At 52.2% G+C, this 13,857-nt stretch overlaps 1 protein-coding gene across 9 annotated transcripts in view; it reads right to left on the bottom strand.

The window, feature by feature from the left end:
- Positions 1–13,857, bottom strand: part of FAM117A (family with sequence similarity 117 member A) — a 28,760-nt gene that overhangs the window by 6,805 nt on the left and 8,098 nt on the right. For 6 of the 9 annotated variants that reach the window (XM_052705033.1, XM_052705035.1, XM_052705036.1 and 3 more), the window contains one exon: positions 766–935. In XM_052705033.1, the coding sequence (XP_052560993.1) occupies positions 766–935 (170 nt within the window). Of the gene's footprint in view, positions 1–765; positions 936–1,966; positions 1,989–2,474; positions 2,584–10,409; positions 10,550–13,857 lie in introns of those variants that run through there. The other 3 variants (XM_052705030.1, XM_052705032.1, XM_052705029.1) reach the window with 3 other exon arrangements.

Genomic DNA, 13,857 nt, shown 5'->3' with positions numbered 1-13,857 from the left:
GCTCAGCGCTCACCGATCTGCCTTGAGACAGAAAGGAGGAGCGCGCTTCCCTCGCTCAGAAATGAAGGTTGACAAATCTTTTCCTTTCCAGAACGTCCTCTGCAGCGCTGCTGGGCACAGGACTGAAACAAAAGCAGGCAGAATACAGTGGGAAAGGACAAGGGAAGTTGGGAACTTCCTGCAAACAGCCCAGGAATAAATTGTCAAACAGCAAAGATCAAACAGCAAGTTAACACAGATTGAGTGTGCTAAACAAACGGCTTGCTAAGCTAACGGATGCTCTTATCCTCCTGAATTCCTTCACCTCTGCAGATAGGCGAGCACTATTTGCTGCCATGCAGTAATATTTACAGGTTGCTAAGAGTTCCTTGAGGTCTGGAGCTTTTCCATCCTACAGTAGAGCTGTGCTGTGTTAGTGAGCCCTTCTGTGGGAGCACCCTCACCGTCTCAGCGTGTGGCACGCAGCCCATGTGTGTTATATAAGGACTTGGCCCATAGCTGCAAGCCAGAAAAAAAACGAGCAGTGAGCCAGGGCTGGAGCAGAAAGCCAGAGGCCATCTGCCTCCAAACAAGGCCAAGGAAATTCTAACTGCACCGAAATGGAATCATGGAGCTGAAAAGCACAAGGGGAAAAACAGCCTTCCTAGAAAGCTGCAGCTGGATGGAGGGGAATGCAGCATTTCCTCTCTTTGCCCAGTTTACAGCCATTGCAGTTCTGCAGCCCCTTCCTGGCCCAGGGACTTCCCGCACAGCCCACATCCATACCTGGGTAGCTTTGTCATTCATGCACGAGGCAGAAGCTCCATCAGCATCCCGTGGCCACTGCCCCAGCAGGTAGGAGCCCACGATGGTGTCCAGCGAGAAGGTGCGACGCACGCGGGGCTGCCGGGGCCGGCAGGGCTTCTCTGCAGCAGCAGCAGCGCAGGGAACACTCGCTACACAGGAGAGAAGAGAGGAGGACGTTCAGGCTCTCAAAGCACAGCTCCAGCAACAGCCACCCCTGCCAGCAAGCCCACATCCACTGCAGAGATCCCAAGAAGGGAGGGAGCACACAGAACCTGGAGAAGCTCATTTGCTTCTTGAAAATCTAAGTGCTAATGAAGGCCCTGAGCTCCCAGCCCCGCAGCAGCAGCAGCTCTGGTGCCCAGGCCACGTTGCACAGCACAGCGCTGCTGCTCCTGGGCCATCAGAACCACGCAGCAGAGTGGGTCAGTGAGGGCTGGTGGAGCTCCTGCTTTCCCTTATCGCTGAGTGACTGCTTCTGTACAACAGGAGATTTTACTGCGGCCCTTCAGTGCCTGCTTGAAACCAGCAATCAGACACTCCATCCTCAGCCAAAGGAGCTGCCACACGAGCGGGTGAAATGCTCAACAGGGCAACCTTGCTTCTGCGTGGGAAAAAACATCACGATGTCCACAGAGCCCCATTTCTTATTAGCTGGAGCGCAGTGCTTCAGCTGCAAGAAGCCGGGCTCCTCCCGTGGGAAGGCCCAGCAGTGATGGGCAGCCTGCATGCCTTCACTTCAGCAGAGGAAGCACGCAATCGTCTGCTCCCAGCTAAGGGAGGCCAAGAGAACACCTGCACAGCTCAGGATCCTGCAGGCAGCCTTGAACCCTCGCTGCCGTTGGCAGCTGCAGGCACTCGCCCAGCAACCAGCAGGAAGGAAGAGCACAACCTGAGTGCTGCTGTGACCCAGGGCAGGCTGGCAGGACCCCAGCACCCACCCTGCAGCCCAGCTTCCCCCTTCCAGGAGGTGACCACCCCTCACCCGTGCAGATTTTTACCACGGTACCGAGGAGGAAAAGCTTCGTGCATACAAGTAGTTCAAACAGCAACAGCACAGCTGCCCTCTCCTGCAGCTGAAAGCTGTTATCACCAAACCCAAAAAAGCAGCAATCATGAAAGGCAAGTTCAAGCCAGCAGAAAAGTCTGTTTGCATTTCATTTTGATTAGACATGCAAATTACCATGCATATTAGAATCAGCCCCATGGCCTCCTGGCAGGGTAGTGAGGCCACGAGCAGCTCTGCTCCAGGTGTGCTGTGCACAGACATTCTCTCCTTCCTCCCCAAACTCAAGGTAAGGCTGGCAGTGAGTTGGCCGCGTTGAAGCCAGCATCAGGACTGCCCAGCACCACGCTGTGTGCCAAATTCCTCTACAGAGGTGTCTCAGCTCTCACTGCTTGGGGACGTGGCTGGGTAAATACCTCTTTTTATCAGCTAAAATACCATTTGAGAAGTGGAATTTGAGTTCTAGGTGAGAAGGGTAGGGACAAAAAGCCATGTGGGAGGGCTGGAATAGCATTAGTCCTTGCACCACAGCCACACCTCACAAGGTCCACACAGGATTAAAGGCTTATTGTGCTGGCCCAGCTGGCATCTCAAGACACACTCCCCGCTTCCAACAGTTAATAGCCTAAGACAGCTACCACTAATTTAGAAACTCAGCGTTTGCAGCTTCCTCACTCACTCACACCTCCATCCTGTGTGGCTGCTGCCCCTGAACTCAGCCCACGAGCACCTGGAGCACAGCAGGCACAGATCCACAGCACACAGCACAGCAGCTCCATCAGGAGCAGCACAAGGCAAGAGCTGGGCTGTGAGCAGCACGCAGGGCAGGGAGGCCGTGCCACGGCTGCAGGGTGCTGCAGCAGGGTGGAGCGTCCTGTTTGCAGCCCTGAGCCGTTATCAGCGCTCTGCACTGAGCTGCACAGCTGCCACCTGGTACCGGTGCTGGGTCTGGGCAGCTCCGCAGCTGGGAAGTGTTGGCTGTGGTGCTTTTAGTTCTCACGTGACAGCAAAGCTGCTGGAGATAAGAGAGCTATCGCTGTGCCTCCAAGAGCCACTGGGCTGCTCCGATTGCTGCGCGCATCCCCAAGTTCAGGAGATCGGTGTGATGCATGCAAGCACAAGCAGGAAGCCTTCAGGATGGAGTTCTGGATCTGCAGGATCTCTGGTCTTTCCCAGCCACAACACAGGCAGCTCAGAGCTTCCAAAACCACCCTGGACCAGGCCATCACTGCGTCTAAAAAGAGAAACGCCTACAGTCCATCGATTAAAACAATAACCAAAAGGATCTCTCCATTTTCCAGAGTCACCATTCAGCGAGCAGCACTTGGAGCTGAATCCACAAATGATGGCAAACAACAACAGTGCTCTCACTACTGCTCTCTTTTTAGAGTTGTAAAATTTTATTCCTTCCTTCCCTCAATTTCACCCTGGGGAAACCCACCCTCTCACATCAGAAGGCTGTTTAGAGATTGAGGGACGTGCTGTTCAGACCCTGACATTTTTTGGAGCACGGCCATGAGAAGTCTGCCTTAAAGTGACAGAGCATGAAACAACAGCCCACGTTCCAATACAGCCAGCTTTAAAGAGAACCACAGAGCAACGGGAGCCTCAGCCTCCTGAGTTCTGCACCAACCAGGCACAGGGAATGCTCTGGGACACAGCTTTCCTCTCAATGGCTTAAGCAAGAACTGTTAGCATTCCTGAAGCATCAGGCTGAAATGGAACCTAAGCAACTCGGTCAATAATTAACTCATGCAAATATCTTCCACCCAACTGTAACAGAAATTACAGCTGATTATTTAAGTTCTGCATCAGCTTCTCTTACCCACACCTTGCAATGCTCTTTACAATGCAGCCCATACCCAGGGGATGCTCCTGACCAAGGGCAAAACAGTGATCAGCAGTGCAGATGGTGGAAACCAAGATCAGAACTGAAGCCCTGATGTTATAAGCCGTTCAGGTCTCATTTCAGCCTCTCCTCAGTCCCACCAGGGTGAATCAATCAGGCTACCTGACAGGTTGCTGCCATATAGCACTGAATTCTCAGCAGCAAGCAAGCAGGCAGTTCTACGTACAATAAAACTTGAAATCCTCTGCTTTGTGCAGCACAGCAATCTGCAGGCAGAGGCATTCCCTCTGCAGGGACTCTCAGCTGACCAGATGGGCAACAAATGGGCACCAAAGCACCACAGAGCTGGAGCAGCACTGAGAGGCAGCATGCAGAGAAGGGACAGAGCTCCAGCCAGGTGCCTGGAAGCAGAGGTGACAGCAAATCTCAAACTCTGACCAGAAATCGATGAGAAATCCAGAGAGGACTGCAAGCATACGGCTACTGAGGGACGAGGAAGGTCTGGAACCACATCATGAACTGAGTGCCACAGCAAAACCTCGGGCATCCAGCCCTGCCACAGGACTGCATAGGAAACAATTGACATCTCCACCTCTGGCCACGTTTTCAAGCTTTGGTTCCTTTGTCCTTTAAGAAGATACGCAACTCACAGTTGTACCAGGATGGGATTTCAGAGCTCTTTGCAATGTACATTAATACAGAAAGGCAGGGAAATACGGTGAGGAGACAGAAGCTGTGGTTGGACTGCAATCCCCCTCATGACTGTTGCTCAAACCATACACACATGGCTTGAGAAAAGCAGAAAGCACACAGCCCTGAGGATAACACAGATCTGCCTCTGCTTCAGGGCTTCTCCTGCACACGAAACGCTGGGAACAGCGCTGGGAAAGCAGGACTGCAGCGTCCTGCAGCCAAGGGCAAAGAGCACCAACACCTCCAGGCCAGGGGTCTGCAGCACCAGCAAAGGGATCCCAGGCTCCCAGCCCTGCTGGTTGGATGCTGCAGCGACTACAGCTGGACAGAGCTACCATAAATACAACAGGAAGAGATCAGTAAGAGCCAGCAGCAGCTCAGGCTGCTTGGGACAGTCGGAACAGCAGCTCCCCAGCCCAGGGACTGGAACTGAGCACCCTGAATGGAGGAAACGAGCTGAACTTTTCACCTTCATCTTAATTCTTTCAAAGTTTGTTTTCCAAATGAGAAAACAATCTGAAGAATTTCAGCTTCCTCAGAGCCTTTGGTCCAAGTGAACATTTCCTCCATTGGGCCAACGCACCGCAAACCCATCTGCTCCCATTGGCAGGAGGGCTGTGTTTCTGGATGGGCTTCTGGATGCTGAAATTGGTGGAAGATCAGAAGAAACCAGAAGGGCAGGCAGGCAGCCTCTCACAGACTGTAAGGGTGGTTTAGAGACGAGCAAAATTCCAACTTCAGATTTTGAGGTAATGTTCACTCTGATCTGGAAAAAGAGTGGTGACCAAGGAGCTGCTCAGATCACCCACATCCCTCTCAGAAGAGTGAAACCCCAGCTATGAAAGCAGAGCTGGGGGTGTTTTCCTCCCCCCTTTTTTGTTACACCTCTTTAAATCAATTCTGATAAGCATCTAGGAACCAAGATCTCAGCGGAAGGCAGGGCCAAGGTGAGGAACCTTTGATTCCTGAGCCCTTGGAAATCTTCCAGTACAAAGTAAAGCAAACACAGCAAAGACATCCTCAGTATTTCTACAGTTACAATCAAGCTGGAAAACAAGGAAAAAGGAGGCTTGTGCTTTATACACGCAGGTACATAAATCTCACCACACTGCACGACAAGCCCTTGTCCCTTTCTCTTTCACAGCCATCATTAGGATGAGTTTCAGTTGAGCCTGCAGAGACCAAGTGTGAAACTATTGAGAAAAGCCTTCATCAGGGAGAAAAAGTAAGAATAAAGCCTCAGGATCTGCTACTCCTTCCTACAGCCTTCCTTGTGCCTCCCACCTGGGGCAGCAGAACGGCACAGCTGCTATCAGCTCACTGCAGCACCAGCCTGAACGGCACTGCAGGGCAGCAGCCACGGGACCAAGCCAGGAACTGCACTCAGTAACTCCTGCAGACTGAGAGGATGGCAAAGTGGGAGAAGCACAGGGAGGGCAGGAGCAGCAGCTCTGTGCAGTGGCACACAGGCATGGCAGGCAGCACGGAAGCAGCCATCTCTCCCACTGTGCAGACCAACCACGCCACCATCTTCAACGCTCGCCTGGTTTCCTCTACAACCATCCCAGAAAGACCAGGTGCCCACAGGCAGCACCACAGGCATCATTTTTAATGCAAAAAGACCTGAGTAACATAGATTCCAAAAGGGAATGGATTTTACAAGTCCTGTACCCGTGCACGGACATCTTTTGTACGAGCACAATCGCACCCAGTGCCTCGGTGCCATCACCTTGAACTGCACGAGCAATGGGGAAAGTGCCAAGACGACCTGCTGCAGTCAGTCTTAAAGCTCTTGCCATGCACACGCTATTTCAACACCCAAGCTTTGCATAAAAGAGAACTTGCTGCACTTGGTGCTCAGCATCACTTCTCTGGCAGCACTTGTTTTTGCACCACGCAGTCACACAGGGAAACATTCACTCCACCTGGAACGGCACAGATCAGCGCCCAGGTTCTTCCAGTTCTTACCCAACAAATGTGAGAAGTCGGCTGTGCTCCACGCAGCTCTGAGAGACAAACCCCAGCTGATAGAAAGATCCAGAAGCAAACATCCATGTAGGGGAAATGAGCCGAGCGTTCCTGCGGAGCATTCTGCTATAAAAGGGGCAGATCAAACTCACCGCGTGGCCCCGCTGCTGCTTCCTGCACGTTTCCCTTTAAATGTCATCTCCAGAGTTTGAAAGCAGGGAAAAACTCGTTTCACCCACAGAACGTCAACACAAGTCAAGATTAGTTATAGATGTGTCCTTTGTTTCCCCTTTCCCACACCCGTATCCACAGGCTGACAAACTGGGAGCAGCAGGTTTAGATGGAAGGTACGATCCGTATCAGCTGAGGACTGCAATGCCATGAATGGGCTCCAATTACTCGGCCAGAAACTCGTTCTACATTAAACAAAGCCACCTGCAATGCTCCGACCCCAAGCCTGAGCCACACATTGTGCTCAGCTGTTTTATACCAGCAGTGATTTGATTTCATAGGACAGAAGCGGGATTCTTCCTGGAGAGCACAGCAGCAGGGCATCTCCAGGGCTTTCCCATCCCAAATCAGTCTCCACACGACTGCTTTTCCCCATTGCAGCTCTGCCTGTGCTTAACCCTTTATTTCTATCAGCTTGTTTTCCCATAGCAAAACCCAGAACTCCAGAGCGATGAATCTCAACGTTTGGGAAAGCAAAGTTTGCAAAGCAGCCATTGGCACAGCGCAGGTTTTCCCATGGCAGTTCTCTGCATCCACACTTGAGGGCTTTTGTTTCTTTTCCGGAAAGCTGGTACCCAACAAACTGCTCCTTCTGATGCTCCTTCCCCTAAGTTCTCAGTTTCACATCAGACTTGTGATACAGACCATGCAGATCTGTGTGCTCCTTGTTCATTTGCTTAAGCGCCCCCCTAAACAGCTGCAGGTGTCAAAGAGCATAAAGGGAAACTCGGGAGCAGACACCACGAACATCTGGAGCGCTATTTTGGTAACGAGAGCCTTCACACACATCCCCAGGATACAGAAACACCGCTGGGTACCAATTCCTAAAGCAAACACAGCGAGGCCTTGAAGCAGTTACCAAATTCAACTAATAAGACGGGGGAGGCAGAAAGGAGACCCCCACACTCATTATTTGAGGCCTGCAAAGGGAAGAAGAGATGCTGTTACCAGCACTGCTCTATCAAGCAGGCAGCCCTCCCGCAGCATTTCCAAGAGGTAAACAGACATTTTCTTTCTGCTAAACACACACTCAGTACTGCCTACAAACAGTGTCCCACTCGTCTGGCATGGCTTTCATTCAGATACCAAATAAAGCTATTTGGCAGTCTGCTTACTTCAGGATCCACGCAGCAAAACAACTGGACATCTCAGAAGCAAGCAAGTTGAGCAGGCAAGCAATGAAATCCCAAGGAGATGAGTCAGCCCAGCTAACCAGCTTCCTGAAAAGCTGCAAGGCACACACAGGTCTGGAGCAGCAGTGCTGGTGAGGGAAGCCTGCTGGCCATCAGTGAGGATTCAGACTCAGAGGCTCACAAGGGACATGAATTGGTGCACAGCATTTGTCAGACGCTCCTGGAGGACGATCTGCAGTTCTGCTGTTGTCCTTCTCCTTTGCCACACCGTCACTGACAAACCTGCACAGGGCTTAGAAGACAAAGGCACAGCCTTACCTCCTTCCAAGGAATCACCCCCAGCACTGCTTGGAAGAGCAGCTGGTAGGCAGCTTCTTGTCCAGCCCTCACCCTCACTTACTCTGATTTTAATGAAGTGTTCTAAAAACTGCTGAACTTGTAACACAAAACACGACTTTGCTGTTCTACTCTATTCCATCTTCTTTTTCTCTGTGCATGATCCAATTAAGACAGCTAAGCTTACTTACCTGCTTACGTTCTCAAAATGCTACGTTCACACATTAAAATGTAAGCTCCTATTTCAATAATCCTATTTCTCTAGTGCTGCACTGGAAAAAGCATAAAGACTTCTGGTCATCTTACTTTAGAAAACCAGGTTTCAGTTCTGTGATGAGGAAGACTGGAGCTCAAAGCAACTCGAGCATGGAGGTCTGAGGGAGGAACTTCCAATGCTGCAGGAGCTTCGATGTGGGCTTGGGAGGAAACAACCCAGAGCACACACAGCACATGGGCTGCTTTCAGCTTCAGGCCCTCCATCCCCACAGAGCTCCATCAGCCCCAGGTCCACCTCACCTGGGAGAAATGAACGCAGCAGGGACGGGCTTGGCCTGAACATGGAGGAAACCAGAACAGACCCACCTAACCACTGAAAGCCAGAGCACTTTCAAGATGATACAGAATTTAAAAAGACAGCAGTGGCACAGGTCACGATGCCTAGCGATGAATGTGATATCTCCATTTCTAAGCAGCAAGTCAACTCCTTTAAAAGACTCTCAGCCCAACTTCCTGGCATCCCCCAGCTTCAGCTCTCCCTTTCAACAGAAGCCCTTTGAGAGACTCAACAGCTGCTCCTCGTTTCAATGGGATCCTCTATTATCAGAGCAGCTGCAGGATCAGCCCCTGGATCTCACAGCATCTCTCTCTCAGCACAGAGATCCCTGTAAAACCAGGCAGCTCCAGAGCAATGCAGAAAGGCAGCTGAGACAGAAGGGGAAGAGGTGACAAAGCAGCACGTTTCCACCCCAGCTCCCAAAAGGTGGGAGCAGAGCTCTCAGATGGTGAATCACCACGATAGCAGTTTTTGGTTAAAGCCTGCCAGTGTGCTGCTCCCACACACGCAGGGAGCAAATTGAGGCTTACGACTGAGGCAGAGAGCAATGGAAATTCAAACACTTACAAAACTGCATACGAAACGCCTATGATCAAGAGGAAAAAATCAAGCTGCTACAGCCCCAGCAGTGAGGCACAGAGCCAGGAAGAAATGAAGAGCAGCAATTCTGGTTCGTGTCAGCGGAGCTGCAGCCTTTTTGCCCTGGGAAAGCTGCACGCTGCCGTGTGCAGGCACAGCACTCAGCTCCCACAGCTGAAGGCTGCAGGCAGCCTCCTGCCTCTCCTTTCTTTGAGGTTTGATTTTTGGTAACATCTGAAGCTACCGAATAATTGCCCTATTAGCAGCAAGTTCACCTTCCTTTCAGCACAGTGCTGTGAAGGAAGAAGAGCCCAGCACTCAACATTTATTTCATTAACTTGGATCAAGCGTAAATTGAGCAAGTAGCTTTCTAATAGCTCCTCCGATCAATGCAAACCCTGCCAGGGGCACGAGAGACTCAATCGCAAGCAATGAGGAGCACAGTGTTTCGGGAAAGGCTATTAATTCTCATTTCGGGACGGGCTGCAGCACTCCTTTCTGCAGGGCAGAGGAAGCAGCTGCTGCATTCAGTACGGGAGCAGCACGCTGCTTGCCCGGCCGAGCAGGCAAACACCCCTCACTGCCATGCAGCCCCGATGAAGGTTGCAGTTAAGACCCAAACGCTCTGGTTGCTTATTTGAGTGCTTCTCGCTGTAATTTACAGCCAAACCAGAATCCGACCCCCAGGAGCAGTCCCACGAGCAGCTCATCCATATGCACATAAAGGAAAGCCGAAGGCTGAGAAGAGGTCACCAAAAAGTTCTATTTCAATCAGTGTTTCTGAAGTAGTCAGGAAGAAACCTTCGCGATGCGACTGAGGATGAATTAGGGGAAATCGAGTCACCGCCGCTGTAACACGGCGGTACCGAACAAAGGGCCGGGTTTTGGGAGCCACCCCCGAGCGGAGCTCTCCCCACGCGTGGGGCCGGAGCTCGGCTTTGTCCCGACCGCTCCCCTATCCTTCCCCCCTCCCCCCCGCAGTCACGTTCTGCTCTCCCCGGGCCTCTCCTTCTCTTCCCTTCCCGAGTTTCGGCCCCAGCTCCACGCGCTGTCGCCCGGGCCGTTCGGAGGTGACTGTAGCGCCCTAAAGACCCGAGTGCGGCCGCGCAGCACCGCCCGGGGCCGAGCGGGGGGGAAGGGAATTGATATTACAGCACTCCGCGGCTGCGCTCCTGGACCAGACGCTGCCTGTGCCCAGGAGGGGTCCCCCGGTGCCGGTTACAACCCCCAGCACAGCCCCACCAGAGCTCGGTTGGTGGAGGAGGTACCCGCAGTTACCTGCCCGGCCCCCGTCTCCGCTGGCGCCGCGGCGCTGCTGGAGCTGGAAGGGGACGGTAGCGCGGAGCGGCTGGAGCCCCCCCGCCCCGCCGCGGCAGCAGGAGGTGCTCGCAGCACCCGCCATGCCCGGCCCGACCCGCTGCACTGAGCGCCCACCGTCGCTGCCACCGCTTATCAGCGCTCGGGGGCGGGGATAGCGGGAGGAGTCCGGTGCTCATTGGGTGGCTGCGGCGAGGCTCCGCCCCCTTAGCAGAAGCCAATTAAGACGCCTCGCGAGGTCCTCGCCGCACGCGCTGTAATTGTAGCCAATCGCAAACGCTGCCATCCTCAAGAAACGTCATCCCTTTCTTCAGAGCCAATCACTGACGAACGAGATCCTCAAGTCCCGCCCCTTCGCCCTCCTCATAGCCGCAGCAAAACCAATCACCACAGGAGAACGCCACGGAAATCCCGCCCTACGGCGTGGAACCAATCGCGTGCCCACTCCAGCTCCCTTCCCGACAAACACCAATCGGAGCGAGTCGCCAGTGTTTGTGTTCGGCAGCCAGGCGGCCAATCAGCGGCGGGGCACGCTGCGGCGCTCACGCCCCCGGACGCGGTTTCTCTTTCGCCTTCGCAGGCCGCTCCCCCGCACTCGCGGCTGGCGGCGCCGGGCCCGGCCCAGGCCTCCCCTCGGCCCAGACAAAGAGAGCGGGGCTCGAGGCCCTGGCCCAATTTATACCGGTGCTGTTGTGCCACATGCCATCCCCTAAACGTACGGCTTTTTTTATTTCACCGAGACTCTCCCCAGCTTGCAGAGCGCATGGCCTGACACCGTGCTGCAAACCAGAAAGTAGAACAACCCCTACCCACGGGGTAAGAACCGCTTGCACCCCCACATCTGCTCTGCAATGGGCCAGCTGTGCAAACAGCTAGCCAAGCTAGCAGGCATAGCAGCCTCCTGTCTGCCCCTCTTCACAACCTTCAGCCCTCACATCCGTGCTCCTGAGCTGAGCTTTGTGTAAGCTGCTTGTTGTCTTCTTTTCCACCCATGCTCACGTTTGTTGTCTTTCAGCCATAAAAACACGCTGCAGAAGGAAATTCTAACATGTTTTACTGCCAAGTGAGTCTGCCATTTTTTTTGTATTATGCCTCAGACAGCTGAAATTCAGAATGTTTCACCAGAAGCCCTACCAGGTTGAGCTTAGGTACACACACACACACACACACACACACACACACACACAAAGCAGAAGTGCTGGGATACAGCAGGGCAGCTCTGCCAGACACAGGTATGGGCATTACGTGGCCTGCTGCTCAGCCTGTGCTTGGGCCTCAACCTTCTGGGATGGGCTGCAGGAGAGGGGGAACATTCCGGATTTTTGGGGAGCCAATGCAGCTTTGCAGTGCTCAGCATATGCAAACCTGATTGAGGGCCTTTTTCCAAGCTTTGGCTGCTGTACTGTGCCTCAGTCCCTTTCATCCCGGACCTTTCAGCAAATGCAGACTTCTCTCTCCCTATCCATGGCTCTCAGCAGCCAGCCATTACCATCCTTTGACTTTCTGTTCCCTAAGGATCACTACTGATCACGGGTGCCACTTAAATCTCACCATTATACCATTCTGTTTAGCCTCCTGAAAGGCTTCACAACATCTGCACCGATCCCTTGTTCCAGTCCCCTATAACACTTGTATTTTGGTCACTGTTCCTCAAATAAGCACCATTACGATTCACCCCCTTTCTTCTAGCTGTACCTCTACCAAACCCACAGCAGAATGCCCACTTTAGGCCCCAGCCTGCACTTTGCCTGCAGCAGGGTGCAGCTGTGGGGGATTAGGGCAAGGAAGCACTCATCCCAGTACAGAGGGTGGGGCAGATTGGTCCTATCCAGGCTTCTGGGAAGCCAGATAAGAGAAAGGGGATGGCATGAGATGGCAAAGTAGCCTGGGCTTCGTGCCAGTCTCTCTGGAGAGGAGAGGTTATGACAGCAGCAGGCGGTTGGCCTCCCCCAGTGGCTATCACAGCAGAGCAGCACTCCCCATCCTCTTCCTGTATCTCTGCTCACAAGGCCGCCTGTTTCTATTTGCATGTAATCAGGCAACAGATGGGAAACTAGACAGTGCAATCGTCTTGCTTCTAGAAAAACCCTGCAGGGGGTAGAAGCAGCAAATATTGCAGTGCTTCAGTTGCTGAAAGAGGACAGAATGTACCTCCTGATGGAACCAAAGATGAGATAAAAGCCACAGCTTTGGTTATTAGATCTTGGTAAACAAACAGAATGCCACCCATCAAACTAATCAGCCCTATCTCTTCTTGCAGTACTCCTTGCTAGATCTGATAACACTCAAGAATCGTAGCTGTACAGAGAGGCACAGTGATCTCTGTTCAAGACCGTCTTAAGAGTTGGAGAACATTCCAGAACAGCAGCACCATTAAGGGCAATTCTGGGAGTTGAACAGTTAAACTGTTTTCTGGTGAATGCTTTTATCTACGCATTCTTTCTCTCATCCTGAAATTAAGTTTCAAACAAAGCAAAGGTCCTCAGGTGCCTGCTTTCCCAACACTTCTTCCTATTCCAGCTCCCAAGGCAGAAAGAAGGTAAAAACAAAAAATCACACCAAGCAGAACTTCAAAGTTTGGCTGCCATTCTGCATACAGACATTCCTTCATATCAAGGATTCCCTTCCTGAAAATATCTCCTCCCCAGTACACACAGCAGCAAGATGCTGAGGGGGACATCAAGTGTTCTTAAAGGCCAAACAGAGAATTGTGACTTCTTTCTACTGCTGGCAGCTCACCCGGCCTTCTTCCAGGATTCTGTCAGTCCTTCCAGCCTATGAATTCAAATTCACCTTTCAGTTTCTTTGCCACACTTTTAAGGCACTGCAATTGGAACCCAATACTTACAGCTGGAACAAAGTAAAAATATTCACTCCTCTGTGTTGTTTTGTTTTAGCATAAAGGTCACACAGCTGTGCCTCTGGCTGTTCTTACCATATCTCATGCTATAAATACTGCAAGGACTACTCCAATGAAAGTGGTTCAGCACAGCTAAACGAAGCACCACGTTGTCTCAAGTCCAAGTTTTGCTTTCATCAAATGTTTCCTCCAAGCCTTAAAACTCCACATTTTGCTTTACCACATAGGAAGAAGCAAGACATCACCAGCTGTCACCTATCAAGGGGCTGCAGCCATGCTAGCTCAGATGAGCTGCACACTATCAGCCAGCTGAGTTTGTTTCACGTGCAACAAGATCAGCCCTTGCTGTGCCATTGCTGGGGAGAGATACACCACAAACAAGCACTGTAAAATTAAAGCTCCTACATTCCTGCAGGCTATGCTCTAGCCTACGCAATGTAGTCACCTCCCAGTAATTAAGTTTCCTAATGATGTGCTGCATGGTAGCAAAAGTAACAAGCTTTTACAACTGCTCAAAGACTGCAGGTCAAGGATCCACGTTATCATACT

This window comes from Tympanuchus pallidicinctus, unplaced genomic scaffold (assembly GCF_026119805.1).
Source record: "Tympanuchus pallidicinctus isolate F22 unplaced genomic scaffold, pur_lepc_1.0 scaffold51, whole genome shotgun sequence".
Lineage (NCBI taxonomy): Eukaryota > Metazoa > Chordata > Aves > Galliformes > Phasianidae > Tympanuchus > Tympanuchus pallidicinctus.
This window is presented reverse-complemented; position numbering and strand designations above follow the sequence as displayed.